General features: G+C 44.7%; 1 protein-coding gene across 1 annotated transcript in view; it reads right to left on the reverse strand.

Annotated features, from left to right (window-relative positions):
* LOC124648640 overlaps window positions 1-23,119 on the reverse strand; it is a 24,325-nt gene extending 1,206 nt beyond the window's left edge. Inside the window, exons 1-11 of the mRNA XM_047188363.1 lie at window positions 22,922-23,119; window positions 22,623-22,673; window positions 22,451-22,527; window positions 22,250-22,337; window positions 21,873-22,154; window positions 21,543-21,788; window positions 21,252-21,335; window positions 18,397-18,603; window positions 17,341-17,391; window positions 17,161-17,237; window positions 16,957-17,044 (exon numbers count right to left, since the gene is read on the reverse strand). Of these exons, the coding sequence (XP_047044319.1) occupies window positions 16,957-17,044; window positions 17,161-17,237; window positions 17,341-17,391; window positions 18,397-18,603; window positions 21,252-21,335; window positions 21,543-21,788; window positions 21,873-22,154; window positions 22,250-22,337; window positions 22,451-22,527; window positions 22,623-22,673; window positions 22,922-23,032 (1,362 nt within the window). The 5' untranslated portion in view covers window positions 23,033-23,119. The remainder of the gene's footprint in view (window positions 1-16,956; window positions 17,045-17,160; window positions 17,238-17,340; window positions 17,392-18,396; window positions 18,604-21,251; window positions 21,336-21,542; window positions 21,789-21,872; window positions 22,155-22,249; window positions 22,338-22,450; window positions 22,528-22,622; window positions 22,674-22,921) is intronic.
* Window positions 23,120-23,848: the final 729 nt, after the last annotated feature.

A 23,848-nucleotide genomic window follows, 5' to 3' on the forward strand; every position in this document is an offset into this window, starting at 1 on the left:
GGGCCAATAGCTCACACACGACGTTTCTCACCGCTATTCGCTGGAAAACGACGTCGTTCGACGAAATAGCTAGCGCACGACAGACTGAACGGCCTAAATAGCCACGGCCCGACACGCCCATTAATAGCGAAGGAATAAACGAATCTGGATTACTTGTGCTGATCTGTTTGAACGCGGGACCCACCAGTCGACCGTTGCTATGCAGGGCCCATCGCTCGCCAGCTCAGACAAGGACCCAGCACATATCCACGCGGGACCCACCAGTGGACCGTTGCTATGCAGGGCCCACAGCTCGCCGGCTCGGATAAGGACCCAGGCACGGATCCCCTGTTCCTCCGTTCCCCGTTTCTTCGCCGTTCTTCCTCCAGCTCCCGAGCTCCTCCGTTCCCGGTTCTTCCTCCCGCTCCTCCCGAAGAACGGTCCGTGGCGGCGGCGGCGAGGGATGTCGAGCTCCGCATCCGGCTCACGAGAGGTCATGGCCCCGTTACGGAGAAATCGCGATGAGTAGATGCCCCGATCGCCCTCGCGTCGACCTATCGAAGCGGTTGACATGTGTGCGCTCGGAGAGGGGCAACGTCGGTCGCGAGTTCGTCAAATGCGAAAGCAAGCCATACCGGGCCAGGATGGAAAGGTAGGGTTTCGTCCTGATTTGACTCGATTTGGGAATTTGGATTTGGGAATTTGGGAATTTGGGAATTAGGGTTTCCGATCTTCTTTTCGGGAATTGGATGAATGCGGCCATTTCGAGTGGATGGATAAGTACATTCGAACTCGAGGACTTAAAGTTGAAGTGCTGCCCCCCAATCCGGGCTCCCGCATCTCGTTGTGGAGGAGGTGATCTCAAACGGAAAGCGGTTCGGGAGGATTTTGCGGTGAATGGAGCGCTGAACGGAGAGTTGCAGAAATTGAACAAACAATTGAGCGAAATTGTGCACTTGAAGAAGCAGTCAAACATGATGGCAGGAGCATTCTATATGTGTATTATTGCCATTTATTTGTTGTTTCTATTCCGTTCGGATTAGCAATTTGAATTTAGGAGTTGTGGATTGCGGGCTCGTTGTTTGTAGGATGTTGTTTGTAAAATGAATTCGAATAAAATTAGCTATGAATCTATCAAGTCTGCCCAATCCAAATTCAGTTAGCACATTCCGAAATAGAAAGAGTGACAATTTCATGAGCAGTTCATGGGCTCTATGTTGGGCCCGTTATTGGGCCAAGCCGTGAGTACTACCCGATATATTTTTTGTTTGTCATTTTGGCTTAGTGAATAATTGTTTTTCTTTTGTTTTCGTTTCAATCATATTGCGTCCGTTTTGGCTGTAATATTATTGTGGTGTTGTGATGGATCACGTAGACATATGTGTGTACGTGTAAGTTAAACAAAAGGCATCTTTCAATAATGGCGGAGCCCGACAAAATTTTGAGAGGGGGCAAATGGTGTGAGTGGGGCATTTCTTATATATATTAGCACATTTTGAATAATTTTCTTCTAAAAACGAACAAATTCTATTGAAGTTTCACATTAGCACATTTCTTATATATTTTAGCACATTTCTTTCAAGTTTGTGTATGGAAAATATTTCTTGTTGGTATTTGGTATTTGGGAGGTCATTCAAGTTTGGTGCACACAAAATAAGACAAGTTTGTGTATGGAAGAGTAGACCATATAGACAATAAAATATAGGAAATATAGCAAATATTTCATAATAGGATACATGACTCGATGACACGACTGACTCGATCGATGACACGATGACACTACCGACTCGATGACACGATAACACTATCGACTCGATGACACGATAACACTACTGACTCGATGACATTAAACAACTTGTACGAAACCGCCTCTCGGACTCCTCGTCGCCCTCGCTCCTCGTCGTCGCTCTCGCCCTTCACTCCTCGTCGGGATGGATGTAGGGGAGGCTGTGCATGTGCCTCGGCGTGCGGGAAGATGTAGTCCCACCGGGTGAAGATGTTGCACATGGTGAAGGCGATGAACTCGGCAGCCGCACCAAAATGCTTGGCCGAGCGGATGGTAGGCGTCGAAGGGGTTGGTGAAGGTGACACGGAGGCCGCTGCCTCCCGGGCGGACCTGCGTGATGTAGAACATCGGCGGCGTGCCCTCCGGGAGGTGCGCGAAGCAGGCCGTGAGGAAGAATGCGGCGAACTCGTGCGCGGCCTCCACCTAGAGATGGACCAAGCACCTCAAGGTGTTCTCCACGAGCCTGCCCGGTGGGTACCGTGCCGCTCGTCGGTGATAGCGGGACGGCGGAACGTCGGGCCGTTGAACTGCATGGTGGGCTACGGCGGAGAGGGGCTACGGCGGCTGAGATGTGTTTTGGAGAAGAAGCTAGGGCAAGAGGCAAGAAGGCAATGGGATGCGGTGTGAGAGATAGAGTTGATTTGGGTGCTGTTTTATAGCGGGACGGCGGAACGTCGAGTCATCAAAACAATGGTGAATTAATAGCCCTCATAGTACGTGTCACTCACGCGTGTGCCGCTTCGTCGGCCGTGTATTCACGTCGTTCGTGCTCGTCTTTTCCCTCCCGTGATGCCATCTCTCTGAATCGGGCGCCTCACTGTATCGACGCGACGCAGGGCATCTCTCTGAATCGACGCGACGCATGGAATCTCGCATCTCTCTGAATAAAGGTTAGCGGGGAGGCAGGGCATCTCTATGAAAAAACGCGGCGCAGGGCATCTCCGGAAAAATAGCCTCGCTGCGACGTCCGAATGCATGTGGCTGCTGCGCGCGTGCATGCATGGGAGCGGGGCCCACGAAGGATAAAAAAAAGAGTTTGCATGCGTGTAACGGTTTATAGAGTGCACCACTTTCCAACCCGGCTCCTTACAAATCTAACCAATCAGATTGCAGAACGGCCTATCCACGGATCAGTGTGAGCAACCTTCTAGAAGACAAGATCGCACGGTCGAGGATCAGTGGATGGACGGTCCACGTTGCGAACGAAGGCTCCCACGGATCGCCCACGGTTTTGAAGGTTTTTGAGTGGTTTTGGGTATATTCGACCGTTTGAAGGGTTGCAAAAGCTTTTTCAAAATTTTCAAATTTCAATAGCTTCACCTTTTAGTGAGGAACAAGGATCTGGGTTTGGAATTTCTTTTCACTTTGCCGTTTTTGCTCGTAAGGTGATCAAACCTTAGGTTAGACGCAATTTTCAAATGAGCATAAAAAATTCAAAAAAATCAAAAAAATGGAAAACCTGTGCACATTGTCTTCTTAGGTCATATAGCAAGCATTCATGTTGATATATATGGTCTACATACTAGCCAAATGAGAATCCATGTGTTGGGTGCCATATAGTGAACCCCGCCGTACTAAGTCACGAGGGTTTGAAAGGTGATGTTGGGTTGGATCATGAAAACTTCCCAAAACATGGCCATGGCTTCCTTTTGGAGTGACTAAGATGGATCCAAGCTTAGTTTTTCATTTCAATGTGCCAAACTCTTGCTTTTCATGGTCAAAGCTAGGTTTGACCAATTTTCAAATGAGTATAAAAAATTCAAAAAAAATCAAAAAAATGGAAAACCTGTGCACATTGTCTTCTTAGGTCATATAGCAAGCATTCATGTTGATATATATGGTCTACATACTAGCCAAATGAGAATCCATGTGTTGGGTGCCATATAGTGAACCCCGCTGTACTAAGTCACGAGGGTTTGAAAGGTGATGTTGGGTTGGATCATGAAAACTTCCCAAAACATGGCCATGGCTTCCTTTTGGAGTGACTAAGATGGATCCAAGCTTAGTTTTTCATTTCAATGTGCCAAACTCTTGCTTTTCATGGTCAAAGCTAGGTTTGACCAATTTTCAAATGAGTATAAAAAATTCAAAAAAAATCAAAAAAATGGAAAACCTGTGCACATTGTCTTCTTAGGTCATATAGCAAGCATTCATGTTGATATATATGGTCTACATACTAGCCAAATGAGAATCCATGTGTTGGGTGCCATATAGTGAACCTCGCCGTACTAAGTCACGAGGGTTTGAAAGGTGATGTTGGGTTGGATCATGAAAACTTCCCAAAACATGGCCATGGCTTCCTTTTGGAGTGACTAAGATGGATCCAAGCTTAGTTTTTCATTTCAATGTGCCAAACTCTTGCTTTTCATGGTCAAAGCTAGGTTTGACCAATTTTCAAATGAGTATAAAAATTCAAAAAAAATCAAAAAAATGGAAAACCTGTGCACATTGTCTTCTTAGGTCATATAGATGCTAACCCTAGAGTTTGAGGCCAATTGGAGAAGGTCGAAAAATGGTCCAATTAGAAATGGGGTACTGTTTGGGCTACCTTTGGGGCTCTTTTTAAGCTCATTTTGGAGAACACATCGCGGTTAATCCAAGTGGCATACCTTTGGAGCATAACATCTACTAAGTGGCATACATGTCACGGTTAATCCAAAAACAGATACAAATAAGTGGCATACATTTGAAATATTTCAAATTATTCAAATTCGGTTCAAATTTAAAAGTGGCGAGATACAAATAAGTGGCGGATACAAGTAAGTGGCATACATGTCACGGTTCAAAGTATACAAATAGCTTCACAAAACACTCATGCTCTTGGTTTTCCTAGCACTTGACCTTTTCTTCTTCTTACCACTAGATGGTGTAGGCACGCCACACAAAACCCTCATGCTCTTGGTTTTCTTCGCATCGGATGGACTTGGCCGCCGCACATCATGTCCTACGAGCTTGCAAGATCTTGTGCACATCGTCAACACACGCAGGTTCTTGTTCTCCTTCATTTGATGCCTCAACGGTTGACAGTTTCGAGTTCACTTTGCATGACATCTTCCACAACGGCTTCAGGTGGCACAACAGCTTCGAGTGGCACAACGACTTCAGGTGGCACTTGATCAAGCCGAACCCAATCATCCAAAACTGAGTCATATGGCGAGTACATCAAGCCGCACGGAATCGGATGCCACCACAACAGCCTTCAGGTGGCACAACAGCTTCGGGTGGCACAACAGCTTCGAGGTGGCACTTGATCAAGCTGAACCGAATCGGATGGCACAACATCGGGCACAATGAGCAGATCGCATCACATCAAGCAAAACAGAATCAGATCGCATCAGAACATCCAGATCCTGGTGACTTCTCTTTGTACGCCCATTAAGTCTTGCCTTTTTTGTTGGCCAACACTTTTCAAGAACAAGGGGTTCAATGATGTCTACGTTCCCCCTCCTTTCCTGTAGACAGTGTTGGGCCTCCAAGTGCAGAGGTTTGTAGAACAGCAGCAAGTTTCCCTTAAGTGGATACCCAAGGTTTATCGAACTCGGGGAGGAAGAGGTCAAAGATATCCCTCTCATGCAACCCTGCAACCACAAAGCAAGAAGTCTCTTGTGTCCCCAACACACCTAATAGGTGCACTAGTTCGGCGAAGAGATAGTGAAATACAGGTGGTATGAATAAGTATGAGCGGTAGCAACGGTGCCAGAAAAGTGCTTGGCGTGTAGTTGATAGTGGTGGTATTGCGAGCAGATAGTAACGCAGATAAAACGATAAACAAGCGTAGTAGCGCGGTAGTAGTAACGCAGCGATAGTAAACAAGCGATAGTAACTCAGCGGTATTTAGGAACAAGGCCTAGGGATTACACTTTCACTAGTGGACACTCTCAACATCGATCACATAACGTAACGAGATAAATGCATACTCTACACTTTTGTTGGATGATGAACACATTGCGTAGGATTACACGAACCCTCAATGCCGGAGTTAACAAGCTCCACAATAATGCTCATGTTTAAGTAACCTTTAGTGTAAGATAGATCAACGCTACTAAACCAAGTACTAGCATAGCATGCACACTTGTAACCTTCATGCATATGTAGGAGGAATAGATCACATCAATAATATCATAATGATAATTAACTCCACAATCTACAAGAGATCATGATCATAGCCTACGACAAGAACCACACGGTGCACGCACTAGTCACCTTTACACACATGCGGGAGGAATAGAACTACTTCAATAACATCACTAGAGTAGCACATAGATAGTAGTGATACAAACTCATATGAATCTCAATGAGATCATTGTATTGAAGTACATGGAAGAGAGATGAACCACATAGCTACCGGTACAGCCCCGAGCCTCGATGGAGAACTACTCCTCCTCATGGGAGCAGCAGCGGTGATGAAGATGGATGGCTGGTGGAGATGGCAGCGGTGTTGATGGAGAAGCCTTCCGGGGGCACTTCCCCGCTCCGGCAGGGTGCCGGAACAGAGTTCTGTCCCCCGAATTGGAGTTTCGCGATGGCGGCGACGCCACAGTAACTTTTCTGGAGTTTCGTCAATTGGTCTCGAGGTTTTAGGTCACGACGACTTAAATAGGCGAAGAGTCGGAGTCGGAGGGGGCCTGGGCTGTCCGGACCATAGGGGCGCCCCCCCTTGGGCCGCGCCGCCCACAGGTGTGGGGCCCCCCTGGCACCCCTCTGACCTTTCTTCGGTGCTCTGGAAGCTTCGCGTATTTCTAAGACTTTCGGCGTTGATTTCGTCCGATTCCGAAAATATTTCCTTACTAGGATTTCTGAAACCAAAAACAGCAGAAAACAAGCAAGCTCGCCTTTCGGCATCTCGTCAATAGGTTAGTTCCGGAAAATGCACGAATATGACATAAAGTGTGCATATAACATGTAGATAACATCAATAATGTGGCATGGAACACAAGAAATTATCGATACGTTGGAGACGTATCGGCATCCCCAAGCTTAGTTCCGCTCGTCCCGAGCAGGTAAAACGATAACAAAGATAATTTCCGGAGTGACATGCCATCATAAACTTGATCATACTATTTGTACAGCATATGTAGTGAATGCAGCGATCAAAACAATGTATATGACATGGGTAAACAAGCTGAATCATAAAGCAAAGACTTTTCATGAATAGCACTTCAAGACAAGCATCAATAAGTCTTGCATAAGAGTTAACTCATAAAGTAATAATTCAAAGTAAAAGCATTGAAGCAACACAAAAGAAGATTAAGTTTCAGCGGTTGCTTTCAACTTGTAACATGTATATCTCATGGATAATTGTCAATGCAAAGCAATATAACAAATGCAATATGCAAATATGTAAGAATCAATGCACAGTTCACACAAGTGTTTGCTTCTTGAGGTGGAGAGAAATAGGTGAACTGACTCAACATTGAAAGTAAAAGAATGGTCCTTCAAAGAGGAAAGCATCGATTGCTATATTTGTGCTAGAGCTTTGATTTTGAAAACATAAAGAGAGCATAAAAGTAAAGTTTTGAGAGGTGTATGTTGTTGTCAACGAATGGTAGCGGGTACTCTAACCCCCTTGCCAGACAAACCTTCAAAGAGCGGCTCCCATTTTATTTTTATTTTTGGATGGCACTCCTTCCAACCTTTCTTTCACAAACCATGGCTAACCGAATCCTCGGGTGCCTGCCAACAATCTCATACCATGAAGGAGTGCCTTTTTATTTTAGTTTTATTATGATGACACTCCTCCCAACCTTTGCTTACACAAGCCATGGCTAACCGAATCCTTCGGGTGCCGTCCAACAATCACATACCATGGAGGAGTGTCTATTTTTGTTAATTAATTTGGGACTCGGGAATCCCATTGCCAACTCTTTTTGCAAAACTATTGGATAAGCGGATGAAGCCACTAGTCCATTGGTGAAAGTTGCCCAACAAGATTGAAAGATAAACACCACATACTTCCTCATGAGCTATAAAACATTGACACAAATAAGAGGTAATAAATTTTGAATTGTTTAAAGGTAGCACTCAAGCAATTTACTTTGGAATGGCGGAGAAATACCATGTAGTAGGTAGGTATGGTGGACACAAATGGCATAGTGTTGGCTCAAGTATTTGGATGCATGAGAAGTATTCCCTCTCGATACAAGGTTTAGGCTAGCAAGGTTGTTTGAGGCAAACACAAGGATGAACTAGTACAGCAAAATTCACATAAAAGACATATTACAAGTATTATAAGACTATACATCGTCTTCCTTGTTGTTCAAACACCTTACTAGAAATTATCTAGACCTTAGAGAGACCAATTATGCAAACCAAATTTTAGCATGCTCTATGTATTTCTTCACTAATAGGTGCAAAGTATATGATGCAAGAGCTTAAACATGAGCACAAGTATCACATTACCCAAGACATTATAGCAATTACTACATGTATCATTTTCCAATTCCAACCATATAACAATTTAACGAAGAGGAAACTTCGCCATGAATATTATGAGCTAAGAACACATGTGTTCATACGAACCAGCGGAGCGTGTCTCTCTCCCACACAAGCATGATGTAATCCAATTTATTCAAACACAAACAAAAACAAAAGCACACAGACGCTCCAAGAAAAAGCACATAAGATGTGGCCGAATAAAAATATAGTTTCAGGGGAGGAACCTGATAATTTGTCGATGAAGAAGGGGATGCCTTGGGCATCCCCAAGCTTAGACGCTTGAGTCTTCTTGATATATGCAGGGGTGAACCACCGGGTGCATCCCCAAGCTTAGAGCTTTCACTCTCCTTGATCATAGTATATCATCCTCCTCTCTTGATCCTTGAAAACTTCCTCCACACCAAACTCGAAACAACTCATTAGAGGGTTAGTGCACAATATAAATTGACATATTCAGAGGTGACACAATCATTCTTAACACTTCTGGACATTGCATAATGCTACTGGACATTAACGGATCAAAGAAATTCATCCAACATAGCGAAAGAGGCAATGCGAAATAAAAGGCAGAATCTGTCAAAACAGAACAGTTCGTATTGACGAATTTTAAAATGGCACCAGACTTGCTCAAATGAAAATGCTCAAATTGAATGAAAGTTGCGTACATATCTGAGGATCATGCACGTAAATTGGCATAATTTTCTGAGCTTCCTGCAGGGCAGTGGGCTCAGATTCGTGACAGCAAAGAAATCTGGAACTGCGCAGTAATCCAAATCTAGTACTTACTTTTCTATCAACGGCTTAACTTGGCACAACAAAACTCAAAACTAATATAAGGAGAGGTTGCTACAGTAGTAAACAACTTCCAAGACACAAAATAAAAACAAAGTACTGTAGCAAAATAACACATGGGTTATCTCCCAAGAAGTTCTTTCTTTATAGCCATTAAGATGGGCTCAGCAGCTTTAATAATCCATTCGCAGGAAATAGTATTTGAAGCAAAAGAGAGCTTCAAGAGGCAAATTAAAAACAAATTTAAGTCTAACATGCTTCCTATGAAGAGGAATCTTGTACACAAATGAATTCATGAAGAACAAAGTGACAAGCATAAGAGGATAAAACACGAGTAACTTCAAGATTCTCAACATAAAGAGGGGAAACTTAATATTATTAAGATGCATATAACCATATTTCCCTCTCTCATAATAACTTTCAGTAGCATCATTGATGAAATCCACAATATTCCCATCACTTAAAACATTCTTATCATGGTTCATATGCATAGAAGTATCATTAAATTTGGCATAAGAAGAGTTATTCTCATTAATAGTAATTGGAGCAAGATTATTATCAAGAATTTGAACATGGTAAACAAGTTGCCTATTAAGGGGATTGTTTTTGGTAATCCAATCATGACTATGACAAGTTTCATAAGGATAGTTAGAACCTATATCATAGCATTCTTTATAATAATCATTAGAGATCGGAGGCATAGTGTCATCATAAGAAATAGAATAGTTATCCTTCACAATCGGTTTATCCGTGTCCACACCATTATTGTTATTAGAAGGAGATATATCAAGAACATAATGACCAGTAGCTAAAGGATTTGAAAACACCTCTTCCCAAGCTTAGAGCTTTCTATATCATTATGGGAGGAAGCATGGATAGTATCGACACTATGGCAATTATTATCCTCATCATTTTCAGAATTAGTTTCCCAGAGATTTGCAATATCAAAAGTAGTGTGCTCATTCAAATCATGATTGCTAACGTATGTAAAGGGCATAGGAAGATCATCATATTCAGATTCATTATCACAATAATCATTAGGAGCAACATACTTACGGTTACCTATTGTTATCTCATATACGCGGGGATATGATGTTACCTCTTTCTTTTTATTCTCCTTCTTCTTCTTCTTCTTCATTCCCTTCTTCTTCTTTTTCTCTTCCTTCTCCTCGTTCCCTTCTTTAGGAAGAAGAGGCTTGAAGGGTGGCTTGTCCGCATAACCTGATTTACTTTCAGAAACAATAGAAGAAACTTGGGAGGATCCCTCCTTTTCGTTAATTAGTTGAAAACACACAGCTGGTCCTATCATATTTTGGCAAGGTGTCATCTTCTAAAATGTTTTGTATGTAAGTATTTGTATGGCTATTATCAATGCAATAAGAAAAACACCCATGCAGGACATCATCAATATCAAGATCACTCATATGTAACAAAGAGATTTTTCTCGGCAGTTCTTCACACCCCAAAAATAAAGTAAGTTCATCATGCTGATTAGGAGTAATTTCATCATCACAATACAAATTTGCAGCACTCATTGGGTTCAAAATATCACTGGAGGAGCATTGAAAATTAAAATGACCCACTTCATGGCAAACTTCACAAATAAAAGGATAGAGGGCACAAACTTTTTTACCAAGATCATCTAGAGCCCTAAACCACTTTCTAGTTTTTTCATTAGCATGATGGATGCAATATTCATCTTTGATTTGATTAATTCCACAAGGTCTATGTATTCCACAAAAATTAACATGCTTATAGGAAATAGCATTCTTAGGAGTTTGAGCATGCTTATTGCAATAATTAACAACAATTTCATTCTTCATGCAAGCCTCTTTAAAAGGTTCATGATACTTATCAAAATTATTTTTAGGCAATTCAAAATGAGAAGCAAAGGCTTTATAAAGATTCGCAGCAACTTGAGAGTCAAGACCATAAGTAGCACTCATATTTCGAAATTTATCGGTATCCATGAAAGCTTCAATGCATTCATAATCATAATTTATACCTAACTCTTTACCTTCATTGTTCTCCCATCCTTCAGCGTTGTCCTCAATCCGATCAAGGAGGTCCCACCTAGCTTCAACCTCCTTGCTTGTGAAAGATCCCTCCGAACACGCGTCCCAGATAGTCCTTGTGTTGTCCTGAAAGTCTCGCATAAAAATTGTTAACAATAACATTACGGGGGAGCTCATGAATGGGACATTTGAGCATTAGAGATTTCAATCTCCCCCACGCTTGAGAAATACTTTCTCCATCACGAGGATAAAAGTTATAAATATAATTCCTATCAATATGAACTTCATGCGGAGGATAAAATTTAGAATAAAAGAGAGATGCAATTTCCTCCCAACCAAGAGAATGCCTATTCTCCAACAATTTATACCAATGCGCCGCTTTACCGGACAAATAAACGGAGAATAGCTTCTTCTTCACTTCATCCATAGAGATACCTGCACACTTGAATAACCCGCATAATTCATGCAAAAACAAGTAAATGATCTCTAGGATGGACAGTTCCATCCCCTTTATAGTGATTGTCCATAACACGTTCAATAATTTTCATGGGTATTTTATACGGAATACTTTCAGCGAGTGGATTTAAAATATCGAAGCATTATTAGAGTTATCGCATATGGGAGATAAAGCATTATCGTAACAAATTTTCTCCCTAAAGATGGGAAGCTAAAAAGACCACAAAAACTAGCTTCCCCAAGCTTAGACTTCTTCATAGCATTAGCAGTAATTGCATTCATACTAATAACATCGCTACTAGCATGCAAATAAGGTTCCATAGGTTTTTTAATTTTCGCATCAAACAATTCTAAATCAGGAAAAAGATTAAAAAGCTCACTAAATTTTTTGTTGTTTTCCATTATGCCTAACTAGTGTAAACAAGAAACAAAAAGATGCAATTGCAGGATCTAAAGGAAATAGCTTTGAGCACACACACAACGGCGCCAGAAAAATACTTTACCTGAGACCGTAGTATGAGAGCCTTTTACCTTTCCTCCCCGGCAACGGCGCCGGAAAAGTGCTTGATGTCTACGTTCCCCTCCTTTCCCGTAGACAGTGTTGGGCCTCCAAGTGCAGAGGTTTGTAGAACGAGCAGCAAGTTTCCCTTAAGTGGATACCCAAGGTTTATCGAACTCGTGGAGGAAGAGGTCAAAGATATCCCTCTCATGCAACCCCGCAACCACAAAGCAAGAAGTCTCTTGTGTCCCCAACACACCTAATAGGTGCACTAGTTCGGCGAAGAGATAGTGAAATACAGGTGGTATGAATAAGTATGAGCAAGTAGCAACGGTGCCAGTAAAAGTGCTTGGCGTGTAGTTGATAGTGGTGGTATTGCAGCAGTAGTAACGCAAGAAACAAGAAACAAGCAGAGTAGCGCAAGAGTAGTAACGCAGCAGTAGTAAACAAGCAGTAGTAACTCAGCAGTATTTAGGAACAAGGCCTAGGGATTACACTTTCACTAGTGGACACTCTCAACATCGATCACATAACGAACAGTATAAATGCATACTCTACACTTTTGTTGGATGATGAACACATTGCGTAGGATTACACGAACCCTCAATGCCGGAGTTAACAAGCTCCACAATAATGCTCATGTTTAAGTAACCTTTAGTGTAAGATAGATCAACGCTACTAAACCAAGTACTAGCATAGCATGCACACTTGTAACCTTCATGCATATGTAGGAGGAATAGATCACATCAATAATATCATAATGATAATTAACTCCACAATCTACAAGAGATCATGATCATAGCCTACGACAAGAACCACACGGTGCACGCACTAGTCACCTTTACACACATGCAGGAGGAATAGAACTACTTCAATAACATCACTAGAGTAGCACATAGATAGTAGTGATACAAACTCATATGAATCTCAATGAGATCATTGTATTGAAGTACATGGAAGAGAGATGAACCACATAGCTACCGGTACAGCCCCGAGCCTCGATGGAGAACTACTCCCTCCTCATGGGAGCAGCAGCGGTGATGAAGATGGCGGTGGAGATGGCAGCGGTGTTGATGGAGAAGCCTTCCTGGGGGCACTTCCCCGCTCCGACAGGGTGCGGAACAGAGTTCTGTCCCCCGAATTGGAGTTTCGCGATGGCGGCGACGCCACAGTAACTTTTCTGGAGTTTCGTCAATTGGTCTCGAGGTTTTAGGTCACGACGACTTAAATAGGCGAAGAGTCGGAGTCGGAGGGGGCCTGGGCTGTCCAGACCATAGGGGGGCGCGCCCCCCCCTTGGGCCGCGCCGCCCACAGGTGTGGGGCCCCCCTGGCACCCCTCTGACCTTTCTTCGGTGCTCTGGAAGCTTCGCGTATTTCTAAGACTTTCGGCGTTGATTTCGTCCGATTCCGAAAATATTTCCTTACTAGGATTTCAGAAACCAAAAACAGCAGAAAACAAGAACTCGTCCTTTCGGCATCTCGTCAATAGGTTAGTTCCAGAAAATGCACGAATATGACATAAAGTGTGCATATAACATGTAGATAACATCAATAATGTGGCATGGAACACAAGAAATTATCGATACGTTGGAGACGTATCATTCAACAACAGAGAGCTCACTTCCACGCTTTCTTCTGAAAACAGAGTAACATATCAGTATAACAATATAAAACAGAGTAACATATCAGCAACAATTTAAACTCACTTACTTTGTCTTTTCTGGAGTGTAACGACATTTGGGAGATCCAGACTCGGTGACCAAGTTCCCGACACAACTTGCATCTATTTTTGTTGCCTTTCCGAGATCGTTTTGGTTCTACATCTTTCTTTTTCCCCTTCTTACTACTCCTACCTTTCTCAAACCAAGCCTTGTATCCGCTCACTCTAGGTCTCGCCGAGCTTTCTTTGGCAAGAGGGGGACACATAGAAAACTCAAAATCCACTTCAGTGCCACCGAGACCGATCTCGTAAGTGCTCGGTATTGGAGTTGCATAGGCAGCCTTGAATCTTGCTACCGAGTAATATTCATGCGTATAAGGGTGCATGTTTAATTTTGGTTTGGAAGCCAAGAAGATTATGGCATGGCCACATGGTTTTCCAAGTGTGTTGCCACTCCGTGCAAGTGCAAGTGCAATCCTCAAAATTTTCTCGTACTTGTATTAACCACATGCCTCTTACTAAGCTTGGTATCTCTCACTTCACCACCCCACAATGAAGAGGAGTCAACTACCAAATGTGTAAGATTTCCGCTTCGTTAACCACTCGTTGCACCACAACTGAAGCTTATCCCTTGCGAGCATCAACTAATCTTCTTCTCAATTCCCACGACCGCATGATCATGATCCTGATTTGGTCAACCATATCATGCACGAGCAAGTCTTTCAAGTCCTTCACCTTGTTGTTAAAACTTTCCGCTGATTGTTGTTGATGTGATCACACTTGATGGCCGTATTAAATCTCGACCTATACCACAAAAGAGAATGGTATGCATTTAGCCAATGCTCAAACTCTGGATCTGCTGCAAGAACTTTGCGAAGGTGATAATCATGTGTCTCTTTACGGTAAGCTCTGGCTGCTGGCCAAAGTCGCCCAAATTCTTCTCCTCTATGTTTCTTGATCACATTCATCCACATATGACCAAAGCACTCCCTCTCGCTTCCGCATGTGGAAATACAATTTCGACCGCATTTTCTAGGCCTTTACAAGCATCCGTGTGTATAGCCAAAGGTGTCACCGGCCCAATGCATCTTTTCAACCGCATCATGAACCATGTCCATGAAGCCTCCGTCTCTCGATTGAAACATGCCAACAAAGCAACAGGAAACATCCAAGTTGTGTCCATCTAGAGCATTGCATGCCGCCAATTGACCATTCCACTTTCCAACTCAAAAAAGATGAGTCTATACTCAAATATGGCCGACACCCCGCTTTGAAGCCATCGATGCAAGGCTTTAAAGCCATAAAAAATTTGGAGAAATAAACTTTGCCATCGGTGCAACCTCGGTATCTATCTCCACAACACTACCAGGTGATCTCTTCTCAACCTCTCGCCTTGAAACTATACAAGCATCCTCGAAGGTATTTGCCCAATCACCATATAGTTCTTTCATTGCCTTCTCGTTTTGCCTTCCACACCGTGGTATAATTGAGTTTAATAGGGTATTCCTTTTCCATGTCTACTTTCAGTTGTTTTGCAGTAGTGTTTGGTTTTTTGGCCAAAATTGGAGTGATTTTTTGTGCAACCCAGGCCTGTGATGTCATGGTTGATACATTCTGTGAGCTTGTAATACAAGTATGTTCATGAGGGATTTGATTAACCCTGATGCTACTTCCATCCGTTTGGCGTCCGGCGTATATGTACCACTTGCAAGGCTCCGGCACCCCCATCAAATCCTCTCGCACTTCGCATAAAATTTCTTTTTATCTCGTCCACAGTGGTCTTGGTGTCAAATTGTTTCTTCACCGCATAAGTCTTGAAACACATCCGAAACTCAGCCATGGTTGGAAAATATTTTCCAACTTCAATTATAGGGTTATCTCTCGTCATACACATTTACCATCTCTTCAACATTTGCATCATCAACATCATCTCGCATCTTCCTTCATCAACTCGGATCCACATCTTCATAACTATCACCGCATCCCTCCCCTTCTTGTTCTTCTTGTTCTTCTTGTCTTTCTCATCTATCGGAATTCCAAACAGATTGGCCATCTCAGTATCATCCATTGGTGCTATGACCAAATCAGTTTGTTCAGCGAGTTCTCACTCGAATTCCGATCAACAACAGCCCCATTTGCAGCACCATCACAGCCCTCTTGTGCATCATCAGCTAACACCGTCGGCTCGGTTACAATGGGCATTATCTCGTCTACTTGCAGCCCACTCATCCTCCTCAATCTGAACAAGCAAACTTTGATGGCACATATCCAACCAGTGAATCTGGTTTTAGATCAATAAGCTCGGCCCGAAATGTAGCACTTTCGCGTTCCCACCCCTGTTGCCGATCAATTTCATCAACAAGCGATCCGCCATCCTCAATTCTTGAATACTCGCCCTTACTCTCGTTGTACCATAGCAATGCCACTTCTTGCGCCGGACCCCAAGGAATACTCTCCCCTAATTTCTCCACAACATTCCTCACCGCTTGCTCTTGTTGGAGAACTAGTTCTTGTGGATCCATCTCTTCTAATTCAACCTCCCAACTAACTAATCTGCCATTCTCGATGTTCCTCAAGCTACCATCAGCTAGCTTCGCCGTAGATACAAAGAACTTGACTGACAATTCGAAGCTACGCGGGCGCCGGCCATCTCCCCTGTTTTCGGCGCGCGGGAGTGAGACGAAATGCTACCGAACGAGCTCTAATCAAAAGCTAAATCAGCACGAGGGTGATGGATTACCTCGAATTTGAATCTTCCGGCTCCATCCAATGCGGGGCTGCCGGCCTGCCCGCCTCGCTGCTGCCACCACCGCCATCGCCGCCCCTCCCCTCAAATGTCTGCGTGTCGGGCAAAATTGGGTCAGATTCGGAAGCTCCTCGCCAAAATTGGGTCAGAGTAATGAGAATGGGCTCCATTTGACTCACCGCCGATGCCAGAACCGCCACGCCCAGGAGGGGAAGCTCCGCCGCCGCCGCCGCCGAAGAGGGATCTGCCGTTCAGATGGCGCGCTCCGTTTCGGCACGGCTGGTTCCTGCTCGGTCGGTCGGGGATGGTTTGACTCAACCGGCCTAAAGGAGTGGGTCCCGCAGTCCCTAACCCTAATTCATGACTCCTTAACCAGCCCAAACAAGTGACACGGTCGTTTCATCAACATGGGTGGGTCGGAGCTATTTTGCTGCTCACAGACGTCGTATGGCAGCTATTCCCGTCAACTATGTCGCATGAGAGACAATAGCGGTGAGAAACGTCGCGTGTGAGCTATTTGCCCAGATACTACTGGGTCTCAGAACATGAAAGAGTGCATCTCAGAGACTCAGAACGTGTAGGATTTACAAGGTAGAGATCCACGTAGTCCGTTTGCAGGTCTTGGAGTGTGCTGTCCAGTGCAACCGGGACGTCCTCGGGTGCGTGGCTAGAGTTCCTATAAAAATATTCAATTCTTTTTTACTACGTAGTAAAAGTTTCTAGATATTTGCAATGGCTGAATCCTAAATAAAAAGATAATGATGGCAGAATCTGAAAACGAGCTAGACTGACCATAGCTTGGAGGTGATGAAAAGATCTTTCCGACTGACTATGCCCTCGTCAAAAACCTTCTTCAGAGCGAACCCAATCTGCAAGGCCAACGGTAGTGGTTGTTATCATATTGCTGCCTTTCTCGTTCAACGATTGTTTTGCTTCACAATTGAGTTAATTCGAGGACATTGATCGATTTACCTCCTTTTCATTCCCGTAGATTTGAGCGCAATCGATGTGCCGATAGCCAGCCTGCATAATTACTCACCGAAATTAAATTTAAGATGTCATGAAACACCATCCAACTCCGGTTCTAAAGTAGCACACTCCCTGATTCTTTTTTTTTTGCGAGAAATCCCGATCTATTAATAATCATCAACAGTAGTACAAATAACCCAAAAAGTAAAGAAAAATATAAATTGGTACTCGGACCACCTAGCGACGACTACAAACACTAGCACGAGCCGAAGGCGCGCTGCTGTCCTTGCCCCTCCATCGTTGGAGTCATGCAAAGCTTGTCGTAGTAGAGCTTGTTGTAGTAGACATACGTGAAGTCGTCGTGCTAAGGTCTCAAAGAACCAGCGCACCAGAGCAGCAACCATCGCCAATGATGAAAACCGTAGATCGGAAGAGACTATCATGAAACCACACCAATAAACACGAAAACCGACCGGCTTCTAGGAGATCCGACGGGCACACAACTCCACGCGCCCTCCGTCAGCGCTAGATGCACCACCGGAGCGAGGATAGGGCGGGAAGGACCTTATTCTGACTTCAGGATGTAGCCGCCGCCTCACCATCCAAAAAAAAAAAAGACCAAAAAACAAACTAAATTAAAAACGAAAACTCTCCGCCGGCGAGGGACCGTGGTCCGCCACACCTCCAAGGCTCCAAGGCCACCAAAGGCGGAGCGGATCAATGATATCGCCGGCGAGGAGGACGGAACCCTAGATGGATTTTGTGGCTTCTTTCCGCCGCCTCCTGGGTTCCTTCGCACGTACAGGTTCGGCAATACCTAGCTCAGTTGAGCAGTTAGTTTAACTAGCTCACACTGCCTGATTGTAACATACATCTTACTCATGATTCGAGCATGTTGTCAGCTGCTAGCCCATAGTTCAACTCTGATTGTCCTCTTTTCGCACAAAACTTGAATATCGAGTACCTCCGACCCTCCATCGGCAGCAGCGGTGCTATACTGAACTACTAGCAGTCAACACGGGAAGAAACTAACATGCATCGTTTCAAACGGCGACGCACCTTGACGGCGAGGTAGATGGCGTCGCCGACGACGCCGGGCTCGGCCTGCCAGGTGCCGAGGCCGACCGACGGGATCTTGGCGCCGGTATTGAGAACGAAGTGACGGGCCATGGCCAACACGCTTAAGTCCAAAAGGTATCTGCTTCGACGCTTGCAAGAGAAGCCAATCGATGGATGCTTAAGCATCGGCTCACCCGTACGGGTCCACTTATAATACAGGCCGAGCCGGCGGTGGCGTTTGCGTCGTTAACCGGGCGACGGTGATCCCTATGTGCAACGACATGCGTAGGACCATCAAGTTTCAGCTCTAGTTGATATGAAAATCAACCAACGAAAAAAAAATAAAGCAAAAGCCAAAGCACCATCACAAAGGGATCCTATGATCAAGCCCCCACCCACACCGACTGAAAAAATCCCGTGCTATCGTCTTCACTTGGTTGCACCCAGACTCCATAACATCCCGCTGCTCCTTAGACTGAAGATAAGACCACGTATGGATCTAGTAAATAGCCATAGGGAGAACCTGTAAGAAAGTTTATTTTTTCGGTTTGTTAAAAACAATATCATTGCACACATTTCAAATAGCCCAAAGAACAACGCAAACTCTCACCCTAATTTGAACTAATTCCTTCTTGAAACGTGATGGTGATGTCTCTTGTCTTTCCCACTCCACTACGCGAAAAATAAATATTCGCTCCCTTCCTAAAAAAAATGTTGGAGATTTTTTAAAATTTGGATATATATGTATACACTACAAAATATCTAGATAGATAAAATTTAGATCAACATGCGGCATCATTTTATGGACAGCGATAGTACTACAACGTTAGGAATTCAGAGTTCTTTTAAACATAAGGCCCTCCGGGCCGGCTTTATATATAAAGCCAACCACGACATTAAACATCGTCTTACAACCAACAACACAACTCACACTCATCTTTTCGACCACACCTAGGTCATAAGAGGCCATACAACACATAGCATGCGGAAAAACACACACACATAAACTAAGATAAGTCTGATACAATCCCATGTGCGGGGCGGAAACTAGTGTAAGCTCAGCTGTCTTACGCACTAGTCCGTGCATAGAGCCTCCTGACGTCGTCCACCACATCCAGCATCGCCATGTTTCTCTATCCGACCAGAACCCTCCAACAATGCATATGAATCGACATCCGATAGAAAACATAAGCAGGATTTTCAATCAGTTTGCCTTCAATGGTTAGTTTGTTGCGAATATTTCAAAGGATCCAGCATTAGGCCGCGAAGGTGAACCAAGCTAGCCTACGAAGGGGGTCATACAGGCCTTGGCGATCGCAATGAAATCATCCGCCCGCGCGAGGTTCCAATCACAGTGTAGAAGTTTCCTAACTCCAGGCCACATCAACCTTGCGATGGGGAAAGCGAAGAAGATATGATTACAGTCTCTTCATATTTTCGGTGTATAGAAGTTTCCAAGTTTCGGCTTCCAAGAAATCCCATGCAGACATGCATCACACGCATATTGAAGTACATAAAGAGAGTTTTCCAGGTTTCCACTGCCAACGCTTGGTGAGCAACATATACCCTTCTTTTGGATGGTAGACTCAAGATTAATCCAGCTTTAAATTAACAAAATCTGAAAAAAGTTCACAAAGTTTTGATACAACGAAGGGCTCAACAAAAGTAACTAGTAGCTAGTCCTCTCTCCATCCTCAAAAGAGTATACTTCTGGGTTTTCGAGGCATGCATATTGAGGATTTTGCTTTGGAAAGTATTAACTATCATCTCTCACCTCTTCAATTTCTTCATAGCAAATGAGCTAAATGCATGTAGAAAACAAGGAGACCATGTGAAAAATGTTATTGGTGTTGATCCTGTGTGATAGGAGAGAAGTATTTTTTTTCCTACTTTAAAGTGCATTGGAAAGAGAGAAGTGCGCTCTTTTCTGAATAATTTTGAACCTAGATGTCCAGTTATTTGAGGACGGAAGGAGTATATCACAAACTTTTCTTTTTGGTACTTAGAAAACTACCACAATTGTACTTTAGATGAACTTAGGTTTCAATATAGTTGTACTTCGGGTTTCAGCACACTTATATGTCGGTGTGCTTCAGGTATTACTACTAGTGTACATCGGTGTACTTCAGTTTCAACACACTTGTACTTGGGTATACTTCGGTTTCTGGGGGGCTAAGGGTTGTTGGGCTTTAGGTTGATCAGCCACACAGTGATAGCATTCTGGAGTTGTGGTGGAGTCGAGGAAAAGAGTGTTGAAACAAGATAAAAGGAGGTACGGCACGATAACAGAGAAATGCTCACGTATTTGGCAACACTACTTTGCAATGCTCTACTGACCAACTAGTGAGCAGGGTAATCGATGAGCTGAACTTATGGGAAGAAGAAGTTGGAGGGAGCACCGTAGCTGCGAGAGAGTGGGTTAGGAAGCTTGTTAAAGTGGTGTGGCGTTCAACTGAACCTAGTCGCTTGCATTGCACCCAGGTTTCAGTATGTTGTAATTTGTTTTGCTTCTCTTCTATAAAGATGAGGTACGCCATTGACGTACTCTCGAATAAAAAAGAACTCAGAAACATAATTGATAAATATGGACAAGAGGATGTTTATGGTGCAGTCGAATCATAGTTGCAGTTCAAGAGTGTCCAGGAACGAGTCGGGACTTAATTAAGTCGCTGATGCAAATTACATACTGACAGCAGCGAAGCTCAAGCTCAAAGCTCGACTGCCGATTATTACCGCGTGCACTTGCTGTCACTAGTTACCAGGACTCGCTCGTTATTCGGTTGCCCTTGCAATGTTCTGGAGTTTGACACTGGCCAAGGTTCAGTTGCGTCACACTTCCTAGACAAAGCAGTTCAGACTATTTCCCCATCCCAAACCTCTTCGACGGATTTGATCACGCCTTCTGGGTGAGTCCAGAACGTCCCTCGGATCAGCTTCACCTGCAAATCACGGTCACCCGCCAAGATAAGACAAGCATTGGGATCTTTAGTTTGTTTTGTAATTTTTAGTTCAAATTTTGGAAATTTTGGTGAGATCTCACTTGACACAAAAAAAAAAAAAGTGATCGATACTACAATTGACATCACGACAACAGCAATTGCAGTATTCAGCATCATTTGCTGATGTTGATTCGTTCCTAAACTTGCCTGTTCGATCTCAGAGAAGCTGGCGAAGAGGTCACTGGGGATGGACCAGTCGTAGACGTCCAGGTTGGCCCTGATCCTCTCCTCGTTGGTGCTCTTGGGGAGCACGCTGTACCCCGTCTGGATACCCCACCGCAGCGCCACCTGCGCCGGCGTCTTCCCCAGCTTCTCCGCCGTCGACACCACCACCGGGTGCTGCAGCACGTTGCCCGCCTTGAACAGCCCCGGGGAGCCCAGCGGCGAATAAGCCTGGATGCACTACCAGCACACTTCAGCAATGACACATTTCTATAATCCTGAAATATTTGCGTCGGGCAGATAGACATAACGTACCGAGAGGTGTATCCGTTTGGAGACGCAGAGTTCCCGGAGCTTGGCCTGCTGCCAGACGGGGTGGCACTCCACCTGGTTCACCGCCGGCGTCACTCGCGCAATGACGAGCAGGTCCTCCAGTTTCTTGGTGGAGAAGTTGCTGACACCGATGGCGCGGGCCTTGCCGTTGCTGGAGTCGTAGAGACTCTCCATCGCCGCCCACGTCGCCGGTATGTCGGACGGGACGACGTTTTCTGGGCTGACGCCGGTGGAGCCCTTCTTCATCCGTACCGCCCAGTGTACCTGTCGAAGGAAGAATGCATCGTTGTCACTCACTCACTTCACGTATGATGTCATCAAATGCATTCAGAAGAACTACAAAGACAGTGTAGGCATACGAGGTAGAGATCCACGTAGTCGATTTGCAGGTCCTTGAGTGTGCTGTCCAGGGCAATCGGGACGTCCTCTGGCGCGTGGTTAGTGCACCTAAACCAGAGGTTCAGAATCTTAGATTTCCCCATCCACGCTTCAAGTTTTTTTTGCAGAATCCTGCGAGAAAATGTTCAAGTTGCAGAGTGGAGAAAACAAGCTAGACTGACCAAAGTTTGGAGGTGATGAAAAGATCTTCCCGCTTGACTATGCCCTCATCGAACACCTTTTTCAGGGCGAGACCAATCTGCAAGACCGTAGCGCTTGTTTTCATCGTCCAGAGAACATTTTCTCTTGACTAGGGAGTCTATATGAGGAGATAATTTCTCTAGCTTAATTTACCTCCTTTTCATTGCCGTAGATCTGAGCGCAATCGATGTGCCGATAACCAGCCTGCACAATTGCACATTTACGCGTGTATGCATTAAAAGGTAAGATACACTGTCCAAATCCAGAGTAGTACATTTTCCCCATGGTTCGAGTTTGCCGTCAATTACTTTCCCGATTTCATCAATACTCGTCACAAAACACTTCCCCGCAAAGAAAACGCGCATAGATCGACCGACAGCACCAGATTACGACGAACTACAGGTTAAAACGGGGAGAAATCAGCAAGGATGGTGTTTGCAACGACGACGCACCTTGACGGCGGCGTACACGGCGTCGCCGACGACGCCGGGGGCGGCCTGCCAGGTGCCGAGCCCGACCGACGGGATCTTGGCGCCGGTGTTGAGGACGAAGTGGCGGGCCATGCCTTACCGCGCAAAAGAAATATCTGCCTCTGCACTGCACTTGCAAGTAGTGAGTGGGAGAGGCCGCGCGCGCAGACGAGAGAAGGCGATGGATGGACTCTGTCGGATATTGCGGCCGCGAGCAAACTTGTAGCCCCACGGGTGCTACTAGTACACATGGTGCTACTAGTACACCAGCCCAACATGGCCCGGCCCAGGAAGGAAGACGGGTCCGTAAGCCCGGTCCAAGATGCAAGGGATTATTAGGGGAAAGGGATAATTCTCAAAAAAAAATTAGGGGAAAGGGATTAGCGCCGTCCAATCAAAAGAGGATGGTCCGCACGAATAACTACTATATTAAAGGTGAACAGACATCTTTTTTCACAGAATTTTGGGTCTTCTTCCAAATTACTATGCTGGTGACACGTATTTTTTTTGACTGCCATGATTTTCGTATGGCTCTCTTGTGTACAATTTGGGGCTAGGTAGCATTTTGGAAAAGCTGCTGATAGACTAGGTTTCAGTTGTGGGTGTTTTCCTGGTGTGGGCGTAGCCAATGCATTGGATTGTCGGTGGGTTTCGTGGGATTTGACGCTACCCACACCGCTTTGACCGTCGGGGTCTCTGGACCCGTGCCTCTCTCCTTCTCTCGGTCCCTCCAATTCTTCCCCGACCACAATCCCTGTAGCAAAAACGGAGCACTCTCCGTTCACACCATCGCTGCCAGAAATTTTATGGCAGCCGGCAGCGAGAAAGTAGGCGATGAACGGCGATATGGGGAGCGGCTGCTGCCGGAAAGAGATGAGGCGTCGGTGGCCGGTGGCAGGATGGTATGCC

Source organism: Lolium rigidum, chromosome 4 (genome assembly GCF_022539505.1).
Source record: "Lolium rigidum isolate FL_2022 chromosome 4, APGP_CSIRO_Lrig_0.1, whole genome shotgun sequence".
In the NCBI taxonomy this organism is placed as follows: domain Eukaryota; kingdom Viridiplantae; phylum Streptophyta; class Magnoliopsida; order Poales; family Poaceae; genus Lolium; species Lolium rigidum.